This window comes from Chiloscyllium plagiosum, unplaced genomic scaffold, assembly GCF_037043375.1.
Source record: "Chiloscyllium plagiosum isolate Xiang-an unplaced genomic scaffold, Cpla_swu_hap1 HiC_scaffold_37, whole genome shotgun sequence".
NCBI classification, from domain to species: Eukaryota; Metazoa; Chordata; class Chondrichthyes; order Orectolobiformes; family Hemiscylliidae; genus Chiloscyllium; species Chiloscyllium plagiosum.
The window spans coordinates 44,081,379-44,093,930 of NW_028270175.1; the positions used below are offsets into that span (position 1 = coordinate 44,081,379).

General features: G+C 40.9%; 1 protein-coding gene across 7 annotated transcripts in view; it reads right to left on the bottom strand.

Moving 5' to 3' along the window:
* Positions 1–12,552, bottom strand: part of zbtb40 (zinc finger and BTB domain containing 40) — a 114,542-nt gene that overhangs the window by 78,539 nt on the left and 23,451 nt on the right. For 6 of the 7 annotated variants that reach the window (XM_087980651.1, XM_087980649.1, XM_087980654.1 and 3 more), the window contains exons 6-7: positions 11,469–11,661; positions 3,064–3,200 (exon numbers count right to left, since the gene is read on the bottom strand). In XM_087980651.1, coding sequence (XP_087836777.1) covers positions 3,064–3,200; positions 11,469–11,661 — 330 coding nt within the window. The remainder of the gene's footprint in view (positions 1–3,063; positions 3,201–11,468; positions 11,662–12,552) is intronic. The other variant, XM_087980655.1, reaches the window with a different exon arrangement.

The following is a 12,552-nucleotide window of genomic DNA, read 5'->3' on the forward strand; positions in this document are numbered from 1 at the left end:
CTGAAACTGCACTGAAGTTGAATTAAAAGCTGTACATACATTACAGGTTCCACCTTTGTTAATTTTTAAAAATTTAAACCTTTTTTAAATTTCCACTGAGAAGGGTGAGGTGGTGGAATGGGTTAAAAGATAGAGTAGATGAAATTCTGATCAGCCATTATAGTAAGGAACACTTTCTCAGTTCCAACTTTGAGACTGCCTTGAAGAATTAAATGAAGAGTGTGGAATATTGCTGCACAAGATCATCTGACCACAGCCACATATATTAAATACAGAATGATTAAACTGTAATATTAACAAGATAAATGCACACGCTTAGCAGATCAAACTTGACATATATAAAAACAAAGAGAAAATGCATTAATTTGTCAGATAAAATAAGCTACAGCTGTCATGAAGCGAATGACCCATCTTCACAGTATTGTGAGCTCCAGTTCATCGTGCAACAGAACTTAGAACAGACAGCAACTTTGGATGTTCCAAAAAAATTTAAATTGAAGAAGCATTTTCAATAAGCAGAGAACTAAAGTCAAATCTGTATACTTAACTAAATTCATCATCTCATCCAATCCTCCCCAAGCTATCCTTCACATTTGTACCCATTTCTACACCTTCCCTCACCACACCACACAATCCCCATCTGTCCAAAGCCACCCTTGTTCCACTTCCATTCTAACATTGATCTTGCTTCCACACTCCTTCCAGCAGCATTTCTCAGTTACATTTTGGAAAATCAAATTAAAGTCTGGCAGAATCAGTTATTTCTCAACCAAATGGATGGAAGGAGTGACCCAAGTTACAGCAGTGAAGGGGGCAAGAGCACTTTCTCAACTTCCACACTATCCTGTTTGCTGACCTATGCCAGGATGGAACTGCTCGCTGAGCAGATAGTCATTGCCGAGAGGATTGTAGATAACATTTGCACAAGCTTGTTGACCAATTACTATATGCTAACATCATTTGCGTAAAGTATGAATCCTGGTGCTTCTCTCTGATTTACACCAACTTTCAAACCAGGATAACTACTTCACAGCTGTCAGGAAAATCTGCACAAATCTTTTCTGATGCACGCAGACAGACTCCATCTTTGCACGAGGATAGCAGCAACCACTGGCAACTGCAAGTTTTTCACATTCTCCAGTCAGGTGTGCCATACATGCACCAAACTCCATAACCTCCAAACACAAGTAACAATCACCCTACTCAGTGAAATTCCATTTTTCAGTGAGGAATTTTAAAATGAGCAGTTAGCAACTATCTCCCTGAAGATATTAGCAATACAGAGATTAGGAGGAGCTAAATGTGGTTGCAAGCAGATGATCGTACAGCTCAATCCAGTTGCCTGTATGAGTTGGATCACAAAAATGAACTACTCGTCACTGAATATTACGAAGATGTTTTAACGATCTAATTAACCAACCTGTTCCATAAGCGTAGAACAACACATGCTTTAAACTGAACAATTAAGATTAATTTCCATTGACAAACATCAACTGCTGCAGTTTTTACCAGATATTAAATGCTATATTCAGAATCCAATCACATTTGTAACCCACGGGGCTGAATTAATTTGATGCAGAAATTATTCTAAAATTATGAAGTTTCTCTAATAGCTTTAAATACAAGTCATAGATACTGATTAAAACAGTACACTTTCACTTTAAATACAGCAGAGGAAAAATACATTAGTTATAATACAGTGATACTTTTGAAACGGACTTGCATTCAACAACAGATTGTGAACAGATTGCTATCTCTTTTAAAGATAGGTGCACAGTTTCTACGAAAACTCTACCAGTCCCAAGGCAACAAAACAGTTGATACTTTAAGGGAACATAAATAATTGGAAACACATTGCAAAGAACCTACACACAATGCATTTTAAAAGAAAATGGTTCATGATACTTCATAGCATACATTGGCATTCATAGTTATGGAGTATAGTGGGATTTGAGCCAATAAGTTTTGAATTGCAAGTGTGGTAACACAGCCACTAAATTCCTGTATCCTTCTTAACATTGACATCCAATGTTATAATAGTGGGTTTCTGAGATAGGAAGGAAAGATGGCACTCTATAGAGACACCAACACAGTAAATTAGATATACAAAGCTGAGACCAGTGGAGCTTCAGATTATTAGATTAGATTAGATTAGATTAGATTAGATTAGATTACAGTGTAGAAACAGGCCCTTCGGCCCAACAAGTCCACACCGACCCGCCGAAGCGAAACCCACCCATACCCCTACATTTACCCCTTACCTAACACTACGGGCAATTTAGCATGGCCAATTCACCTGACCCTGCACATCTTTTTGGACTGTGGGAGGAAACCGGAGCACCCGGAGGAAACCCACACAGACACGGGGAGAACGTGCAAACTCCACACAGTCAGTCGCCTGAGGCGGGAATTGAACCCGGGTCTCAGGTGCTGTGAAGCAGCAGTGCTAACCACTGTGCCACGTGCCGCCCACGGTGTATGTTGTTTTCAGAAACGTTTCTTGATTTACAAACTCCATGCTCAATACTAGGGAGAGGATTCCCTCTCATAATAACCAGGGATATTCTCTGAACACATCGACTTTTTGCTGCTGCTTGACTAGAAGGTAATAGCTTTTGAAGATATGAAACATTTTTTAATTTGACTCATACAGAGGTCCTGCTCCTTACAGTTTCATTGTATGCACCTGTTGTTAACGCACAAATCAAGTCATTTGACAAATGAATTTAAAGAGTGAAACAAAAGAGTGTCCATCTCACCAATCCAGATAGCACTGTATCCAAAGAAAAACCATATTAGCTGGTATCTCAAAAAAACCCCACAATAACATTGCCTAATTTTTCGATGCTGCATGCTGCCTGGTTGGTTGTATTTTATGGTTGCTTTATAATTGTCAAATGGTGAAAATCTGCATCTCATTAAAGGGGCCACTTCTTAAGCAATCTGTTCGCTACAGCATAGCAAGTTCTGGACTGCTGCGTGGCCATGCACACAATAGCTGGTTGGAAATGCTGACGCAGACCACATCCTACCTGACCGTACAAAAATAAATTTATTTCTTACCTCTTTTTCGCCATCAGATATATCCTCGGCAACAGACAGGATGTTACGCAGAGGCTGAAGATCAGTTACTGCATCAACAATGTTATCTTGATGTCGCCTCAGCAAGTCCAACCCATAATCTTCTGGGGTCTTCGCTTCTGTGGAGAAATTTAAATATTTTTACCAGCCCAAAACTTCCTTCTCTACTCTTCGTTTCTTCCAACAAACACTCATTTCCAATGTTATGGCAAGAGCCAACTTTCAAAGATAGGAAACATTTTTCGATTTGACTCATTATTATATCCTGCTTCCTACTGTCTCATTATATAATAACACCTCGCATTTACATAGCACCTTTGAAGCTGTTTTATAAAGGCGCAAGGAAAGAGGACCACAAAACGATAACAGTAGAAACTGGGGATGAGTAAAGACCAGAAAGTTGGCCTTTTTACAGCTTAGAAAACAAAACTTAAAAATGAGCTTTACAGAGCTATATATTCAAGTGCTATTACCATGTAATTAAGGAGCTGTAGATAAGTAAAAATGGTTCAGTCTGTATCTACAGTTAGTCTGAGAGAGAATCCCTCTCCATAAGACAGGGCACAATCTACGATAACACCAGCTGTGCGCCAAGGAAGAACTAACTTTATGGACCACAAAAGGATAGGTCTGCAGGCAGAGAAAAGTTTTTTTTTGACTGGATGTAAGGGAAGATTCTAAGGGAGGAAAAGGATAGAGTGAAACTAAAATAGCTTGCACTTATACAGCACTTTTAACTTAATTAGAAGTGTGTTACAAGGTAGTAACAATCAAAACTTGACTTGAGGGTGGCACAGTGGCTCAAAGGGAAGGATGGTGGCTCAGTGGTTAGCACTGCTGCTTCACAGTGAAAGGGACCCAGATTCAATTCCTGCCGTGGGTGACCGCCTGTGTGGAGTTTGCACATTGTTCCCGTGTCCGCATGAGTTTCCTCCGTGTGTTCCGGTTTCTCCCACAGTCGTAAGAACAAAGTAGGTATGGTGAATAAGTTTGCAGATAACACCAAAACTGAAGGTGTAGTGGACAGTAAAGGAGGTTACCTCAGAGTATAACGGGATCTTGATCAGATGGGCCAATGGGCCAAGGTGTGGCAGATGGGGTTTACTTTAGATAAATGTGAAATGCTGAATTTTGGATAGGCAAATCATGGCAGAACTTATACACTTTTTGGTAAGGTCCTAAGGAGTGTGGCTGAATAAACAGACTTTTGAGTGCAGGTTCATACTTCATTGAAAGTGGAGTCACAGATCGAGACGATAGTGAAAGTGGCATTTAGTATGCGCCTTTATTCGTCAGTGCATTGAGAATAGGAGTCATGCAGTAGCTGTACAGGACATTTTGGGAATACTGTGTCAATTCTGGTCTCCCTGCTAAAGGAAAGATGTTGCGAAACTTGAAAGGGTTTAGAAAAAATTTACAATGATGTTGCCAGGGTTGGAGGGGTTGAGCTATAGGGAGAGGCTATTTTCCCTGGAGCATCAGAGGCCTTATAGAGGTTTATCAAATCAAAGGGCAAATAGACAAGGTCTTTTCCCTGCGATGGGGGAGTCCAAAACTAGAGGGCATAGGTTTAAGGTAAGAGGGGAAAGATTGAAAAGGGACCTAAGGGGCAACATTTTCATGCAGAGGGTGCTGTGTGCATGGAATGAGCAGAAGTGGTATAGCCTGGTACAATTATAACATTTAAAAGGCATCTGAATCAAGTGGGACTAGATTTATGTAGGATACCTGATCAGCTTGGATGAGTTGGATTTAAGGGTCCGTTTTCATGCTGTGTATCTCTATGGCTTTATGTGCAGATTAGGTAAATTGGCCATGCTAAATTGCCCTTAGTGTCCAGAAATGTGTAGTTAGGTAGATTAGCCATGAGAAATGTAAGGCTATGGGGATAGGGTCAGCGATGAGTCTGGATGGGATGCTCTTTGAAGGGTTGGTGCATACTTGATGGGCTAAATGGCCTTCCACACTTAAGGATTCTATGAAAAGACATCAATCAACATGAGGAAACACAAGGTCAGATTGCCAGAGGTGCAAGTACAATTTAGGGAGTAACAGCAAAAGAATCAGAGATGTTTAGGAAAAGAATCTCATATTGACCACTAATGATGAAACCTTGAAAATTAGGAATGCGCAAGAAGACAGAATTGGCAAAATGGACACTATGACAGAGGCTCAGAGATAAGAAGTGATGAGCCACGGGCACACTTGGATACAAGGATATGAATTATCATTTACATAGTGTGGATGTTGCTGACTAGGCCATCACGTATTAGCCATCCTAACTGCCATGGAGAAGACAGTGTTGAGTTAGAACAGAACAATAGAGCATAGCACAGGCCATTCAGCTGTTAATGTTGTGCCGACCTTTTATCCTCCTAAGATCAAACTAACCTATATATCCTTCATTTTACTATTATCCATGCGCCTATCCAAAAGTCGTTTAAATATCCCTAACGTATCTGACTCTTTTACTACCGCTGGCAGTGCATTCCATGCATCCACCACTCTCTGCGTAAATAACCTACTTCTGACATCCCCCCCCCTTAAACCTTCCTCCAATCACCAGAAAATTATGCCCCCTCATGATAACCATTTCCACCCTGGGAAAAAAAGTCTCAGACTATTCACATTATCTACACCTCTCATCATCTTGTACACCTCTATCAAGTCCCTCTCACCTTTCTTCATTGCAATTCGCTCCCACAACCTTTCTTCAGAAGACATGCCCTCCAGTCCACAAGCAGCATTCTGGTAAATCGCCTCTGCACCCACTCTAAAGCTTCCACATTTTTCCTATAATGAGGCAACCAGAACTGAACAGAATAGTTCAAGTGTGGTCTAACCAGAAGTCTATAGAGCTGCAGCATAATCTCGCGGCTCTTAAATTCAATCCCACCCTTCCAATGAAAGCCAACATACCATATGCCTTCTTAACAACCCTATCAACTTGGGTGGCAACTGAGAGGGATCTATGGACATGGGCCCCAAGATCCATCTTTTCCTCCATACTGCCAAGAATCCTGTAATCTCCATTCAAATTCAACCTTCCAAAGTGAATCACTTCACACTTTTCCAAGTTGAACTCCATCTGCCACGTATCAGCCCAGCTCTGTATCCTGTCAATGTCCTGTTGCAACCTGGAACAGCCCTCCACTCGATCCACCACTCCACCAACCTTTGTCATTGGCAAACGTATTTACCCACCCTTCCACTTCCTCATTCAAGTCATTTATAAAAATCATAAAACAGCAGAGGTTCCAGAACAGATCTCTATAGAACACCACGGGTCACTGAGCACCAGGCTGAATGCTTTCCATCTACTCCCACCCTCTGTTTTCTATGGGCCAGCCAATTCTGTATCCAGACAGCCAGATTTCCTGGCATCCCATGCTTCCTTACTTTCTGAATGAGCCTACCATGGGGAATCTTATCAAACACCTTGCTAAAATCCATGTACACCACATCCATTGCTCTGCCTTCATCAATGTGTTTTGTCACATCCTCAAAGTATTCAACAAAGCGTGTGAGGCATCACTTGCCATCAAAGCCATGCTAACTGTCTCTAATGAAACTATGGTTTTCTAAATAATCATAAATCTTGTGTCTCAAAATTCTCTCCAATAATTTGCCCACCACAGATGTAAGACTGACTGGTCTGTAATTCCCAGGGCTGTCGATAATCCCTTTCTTGACAAGGGAAATAATCTGACACTACCACTATGGACAGTGAGGATGCAAAGATCATCGCCAAAAGTGTAGGAGTCTCTTCCCTCAATTCCTGTAGTAACCTTGGGCATACCTCATCTGATCCAGAAGGCTTATTTTTTCCTTACCTTTTCAAAACTTTTAGTGCATCCTCCTTCTTAACATCAATGTGTTCGAGCATATCAGCCTATTTCACGCGGTCCACACAAATGACAAGGTCCCTCTCAACAGTGAATACTGAAACAAAGTACTCACTAAGGACCTCCCGACCTCCTCCGATTCCAGGTGCAAGTTCCATCCACTATTCCTGATCAGCCCGACCCTCATTCTAGCCATCCTCTTGTTCCTCATCTAAGTGTAGAATGCCTTAGGGTTTTCCTTAATCCTACCCACTAAAGCTTTTTCATGCCCCCTTCTAGCTGCCCTAAGTCCATTCTTCAGTTCCTTCCTGGCTACCTTGTAACCCTCTAGAGCCCTGTCTGATTCTTTCCTCCTCAACTTTCTTCCTCTTGACTAGATCTTGCTCATGACTAGATCTTCTACACCCCTTGTCACCCAAGATTCCTTCACCCTCTCATCCCTTCCTTGACTCAGTGGGACAAACCTGTCCAGCACTATCAGCAAATGCTCCCTAAACAACCTCCACATTTCTGTTGTGCATTTTCCTGAGAACATCTGTTCCCAATTTATGCACCCCAGTTCCTGCCTAATAGCATTCTAATTCTCCCTCCACCAATTAAATACTTTCCCATAAGATGTGCTCCTATCCATCTCCACAACTATACTAAGGGTCAGGGAGCTGTGATCACTATCATTGAAATGCTCTCCCACCAAGAGATCTGACACCTGACCTGGATCATTGCCAAGCACCAAATCCAATATGGCCTCCCCTCTAGTCAGCCTATCTACATATATTGCAGTCCATGATGTGCAGGGACATACACAATGCTGTTATTGAAGGAGTTCTAGGATTTTGACCTGGTGACAGTGAATATTTCCAAGTCAGGATGGTGAGTGTCCTGAAGGCCATCTAGTTTGTGGAGGTGTTCCCATGCATCTGCTGCCCTTGTCTCTCTTGGTAGCAGAGATTGTATGGTTGTAAAGTGATGTATGGATCATTTAAACTGAGAATTTTAAATTAAATTGAATCTTAAATTCAAAATGCCTCTTAACCTGGAGCTAATTGGCCACACTAAATTGCCCGTAGTGTTAGGTGCAGGGGTAAATGTAGGGGAATGGGTCTGGGTGGGTTGTGCTTCGGCAGGTCAGTGTGGACTTGTTGGGCCGAAGGGCCTGTTTCCACACTGTGAGTAATCTAATCTAATCTAATGTTGGTCAGTAAGCAAAAGTCAGATTAGTGAGCTTGGTCTTTTGCAAGTAAGGACTCATTCTAAATCTTGCATGTGTTGTGGTTTGCAGAGGTTGGAAGGTCAGCTGGAATAACATTGGATGAGTCAAGTCTGGAGGCAAAAGTAAAAGAGATGAGGGTCCCTTCAGCAGTGCATGGGTTGAGACAAGAGAGGATGAGTGATAAGCAAAGGCAGTGTAGGTAATCGAGAGGATATGGAATTGGAAATTTAGCTCTGGATCAAATTGAACACTATGGTTGTAAAGGGTTTCCTTCAGCCTCAGCCAAGTAGGTTTTCAGAGGAAGTATCTTCAGATAATGGAGATCAGGTGAATGGAAGAACGTCTTCCACATTGGCAAGAATTGTGGAGAAAAGTGGGAGTTTCAGAAGAAGGAATCAGAGGAAGTGTTCAGATGATTGCCCAACTGGAAAAAGACACTGCAACACAGAAGTGAGGATATAATGGAATTTAAACACAAGGAAGTGTGTTTAATTTTCAGGCATTGGGTAAAAATCCAGAAGCTACAAGGATGCCTACAACACATCTATCACCAATCTTTTGCTGTGGCTCGTCTCGCGTCCATGCACTGAAAACTGCTAATTTGGCCAAAAGTCAATTAAGCTGTTAGTAAGATTGTGAAAAGGAGTCACAATGTCGGCAAATAAGAATCAGTAACGAGAGGTCATGCTTTCAAGGTGAGAGGTGGAAAGTTTAAGGGGGATACACGCAGCAAGTACTTCACACAGAGGATGGTGGGCGTTTGGAACGCGTTGCCAGCAGACGTGGTAGAGGCAGGCATGGTAGATTCATTTAAGATGCGTCTGGACAGATGCATGAGTAGGTGAGGAGAAAAGGGATACAGATGCTTAGGAATTGACTGACAGGTTTAGACAGTACATTTGGATCGGCTCAGGCTTGGAAGGCTGAAGGGCCTGTTCCTGGGCTGTAAATTTTCTTTGTTCTTTGTTCCTCAAAAATGTAATTTTCTGCATTAATTTACATCCTTCACTAAAATGCAACATACAGCAAGAAATTTCCTAGTCTTTGCAGCCATGGCTAGAGGCAACTTTTACATTATACTGGAGATCTAACATAATCTACTGAAATTGAACGTCAATTTTTTTAAAGCAGCAAATATTTTAAAAGTCAAAAGCTTTGAGAAGAATGGGCGAGACAGGAATCAAACATGCAGAACTATTGTACATCACTACTTTGTCACTCATTCTCAAATAACAAATATCAAAGCAGCCTCTTTTGTTTACTGTAGCACCCACTCCGCTGTCTCTGCAAATCCTCCATTACATACATTCCGCATCCTCAATTAAACAACCTCGTTGCTTTGTAAATTGTGCTTCCATGTACTTCTGCTGCTTTATCAAATAAACCCTGCCTCAAATCCCTAGATTTATATTTCATTACCTCGATTAAGAAAGTGACTAAAAAGGTAAATGAATACATAAGGAATGATTACATAATGAACACATGAATACATCCGAAAAACCTTTATAAAATATTAGTTTTGGCCATAACTGGAGTTGTGTGTCCAATTGTGAGCATCACATTTTAATATAGATGTCTAGGCTTTAGACAGAGTGCAAAAAAGGCTGAATGAGAATGGTTACCAGGGGTGAGGAACTTCAGTTATATGGAGAGATTAAAAAGTTGGGACTGCTCCTCCTGAAAACAAGGGAGGACTGAGAGGTGGATTACCAAAAATCATAAGATTACAGAGAGAACAGACAGAAATTGCTCTAACTGGTGGAAGGCTGAAAATAATCAATGTACAGGGCCACAGTAAACCAGTGAGGTTCATGAACTGGTCCCAAGGTTTCAAAAAAGATTAAATACTGTGTCACTCATACCGAAATATCAAATATCAAAGGAGTCTCCCGCATATTGCCAACAGCATCCATCCTACTCCAATATCAAAAGATCCAGAAATAATGAGAGTCTTTTTTAATGCAATGAGTGGATTGGTTCGGGAAGGTACTGTTTGAAAGAGGCAGATTAAATTGTGGCTTCACAAAGTGAATTAGATCAGGACAAGGAGGAAAGATTTGGAGGGTGACAGGGGAAGGGTCAGCGGGTTGGTCTAGTTTAAATGCTACTTCAGAGAACAGTCATGAACGTGATGGACCAAATGGCACCTCTGTATATGCTGTAACCAATATTATTTTATCATCATGGTTATCTTACAATTGCTCCTTAAATTCTTTCACTGGTACAATATGTTCTGTTTCAGAATCCTGTTTTGTACCTCAGGTATTAATTCACTGCTTTGATTCCTTATCTCTGCACAAGGAAGCTAAGGTTCAAATCCCACCTAACTTGGTACTACATCTTCACTTTTGCTGGGTCAAAATCCTGGAACTCTCTCCCTAATATCGTGGAGGTTATACCTGTTCTAGGTAGACAGTACTTGTTCAAAAGGAAGCTCAGCATCATCTTTTCAGGGTAATTAGGGATGGGCAATAAAATCTTGCCTTACCAACAATGCTCACATCCTACAAAATATTGCAAAACTATTGCGGGTTTCTATTTTAGATTACAATTCCTTAATCTTTTTGAGTTTATTCGCACTTTTATCTCTTTAAAGTCGCAGGGGTCTGTTCTTGAATAAGTCTAATTTTAAGCTCAAGCACACTGTGATGCATGTGGTTTTCAAGGTTATAGTCTACTATTTAATTATCAGGGAACACTGAGGTTCCTGACCAATGTCAGGCTCTGTCGGTCTTTAAGTAGCAGAACAATTATGCACAATTCTCACACTATATCCAGTAAAATATTTACTTTCCTTTTAGGCTCTAAGCATCCCAATAACATCGCTGATAAATTGAAATATCCCTTAATCACGTATTTGATCCTTACATGCATCTTTTATTTGACCATAAAAATCAAACTAATCTAAGTAGCCTCTTTTATCTTCTAGCTTCCCTTTTATCTATTTAATCAGAATAATCTGCATTATATATGCAATGGAGCTAAAGTCATAGGTCCTAGTTTACTCTATCAACATTTAGGGTGCAAAAATGTCTCAATCACAGTCCGAGTACCATAGTCCTCTATGTGGAGAATTCAAGATATACAAACCTCTGAGTGAAGAAAGACAGACCCCTTTTACTGGGCTTAAAACCTCCTGATCCAGGTTCTTCAGCCAGGGGAAAACAGCCTCTTAGAACACTTGATGAGACTGATGCTAAGAATTTTGTACATTTCAATCAGATTATTTTAAATTCGTCTAGTGCATTTTGGTAACACACTATTTCACTACAATATTTTACACTCAGAATTCAGAGTTACCATTGTTCTCTTGAGATGCTCATGTAACTGACCTGACTTTGCAGCTGTCTCTGGTTCTGCTGAGAGGGTGTTCAGTAAGGACTGCAGCACTGGATAAGCCTCTTTCAGTGTTCGAAGAAGATTTAATGCAGTCTCAGTGCTGAGCAGTCGCTCTTCAATGACTTTGCTCAACAATTTAGCCATAGCGCCTCTTGCAGTCTCGCCCTGACAACACTCCACAATTACCTAAATATCAACATATTAACAGTAACTACATTTTTTGGTAGTAATAAGAAAATATTAAAATAGCACAAGGTCTGAACACTATACTCCTACTCTAACATACCTCAAATCATGTTTATTTAGGTGGAAACACTAACTGTTTGGTCATATTTTGAATGCAAAGGATATAGAGATGCATCGGTCAATAATGATAGCCCAAGTGGAAAAAGGATGAACAGGCTTTGGCTCCTCTTTCTAGAAGAGGTGGCTGTGGGGCAGTCTCTTAGAAGGGATGATAGGGTAGAAGTCGGGAAGGTGTTTCCACATACTTAAAGTCTGAACCTAAGAGCTGTAAATATAAGTAGTTATTTTTTAAACTATCAAATAAAATGTACAGAAGAAACTTCTTTACGCAGAGATTGCTTGGAATGTGGAATTCATTACTACATGATTGGAGGATGGGAAGTATCTGGATGCCTTACAGTGAAGCATATGAGGGAGCAGGGAATAGGAGGGCGTGTTGACAGTGAGATGATGTAGAGTGAGAGAAGAATTGTGTGACGTACACCACCAGCAGAGATCAAATAGTCAAAAGGTGTGTTTGTGTTGTAAATAAAAGCAATGAATTCAGGTTTTTATTTGCAACATTTGTTTAAAATGCTTGTTTACAATTATTTAATAGCATAATCATCGGGGGGGGGGCATGGTGGGGGCTCAGTAGTTAGCACTGCTGCCTCATAGCACCAGGGTCTCAGGTTCAACTCTAGGCACTGGCAACTGTCTGTGTCAAGTTTACATGTTCTCCCTCTGTATGCATGGATTACCTCCAGGTGCTCCAGTTTCCTTCCACAGTCCAAAGATGTGCAGGTTAGGTGGATTGGCCATGGTAAATTGCCCTATAATGTCTAGGGATGC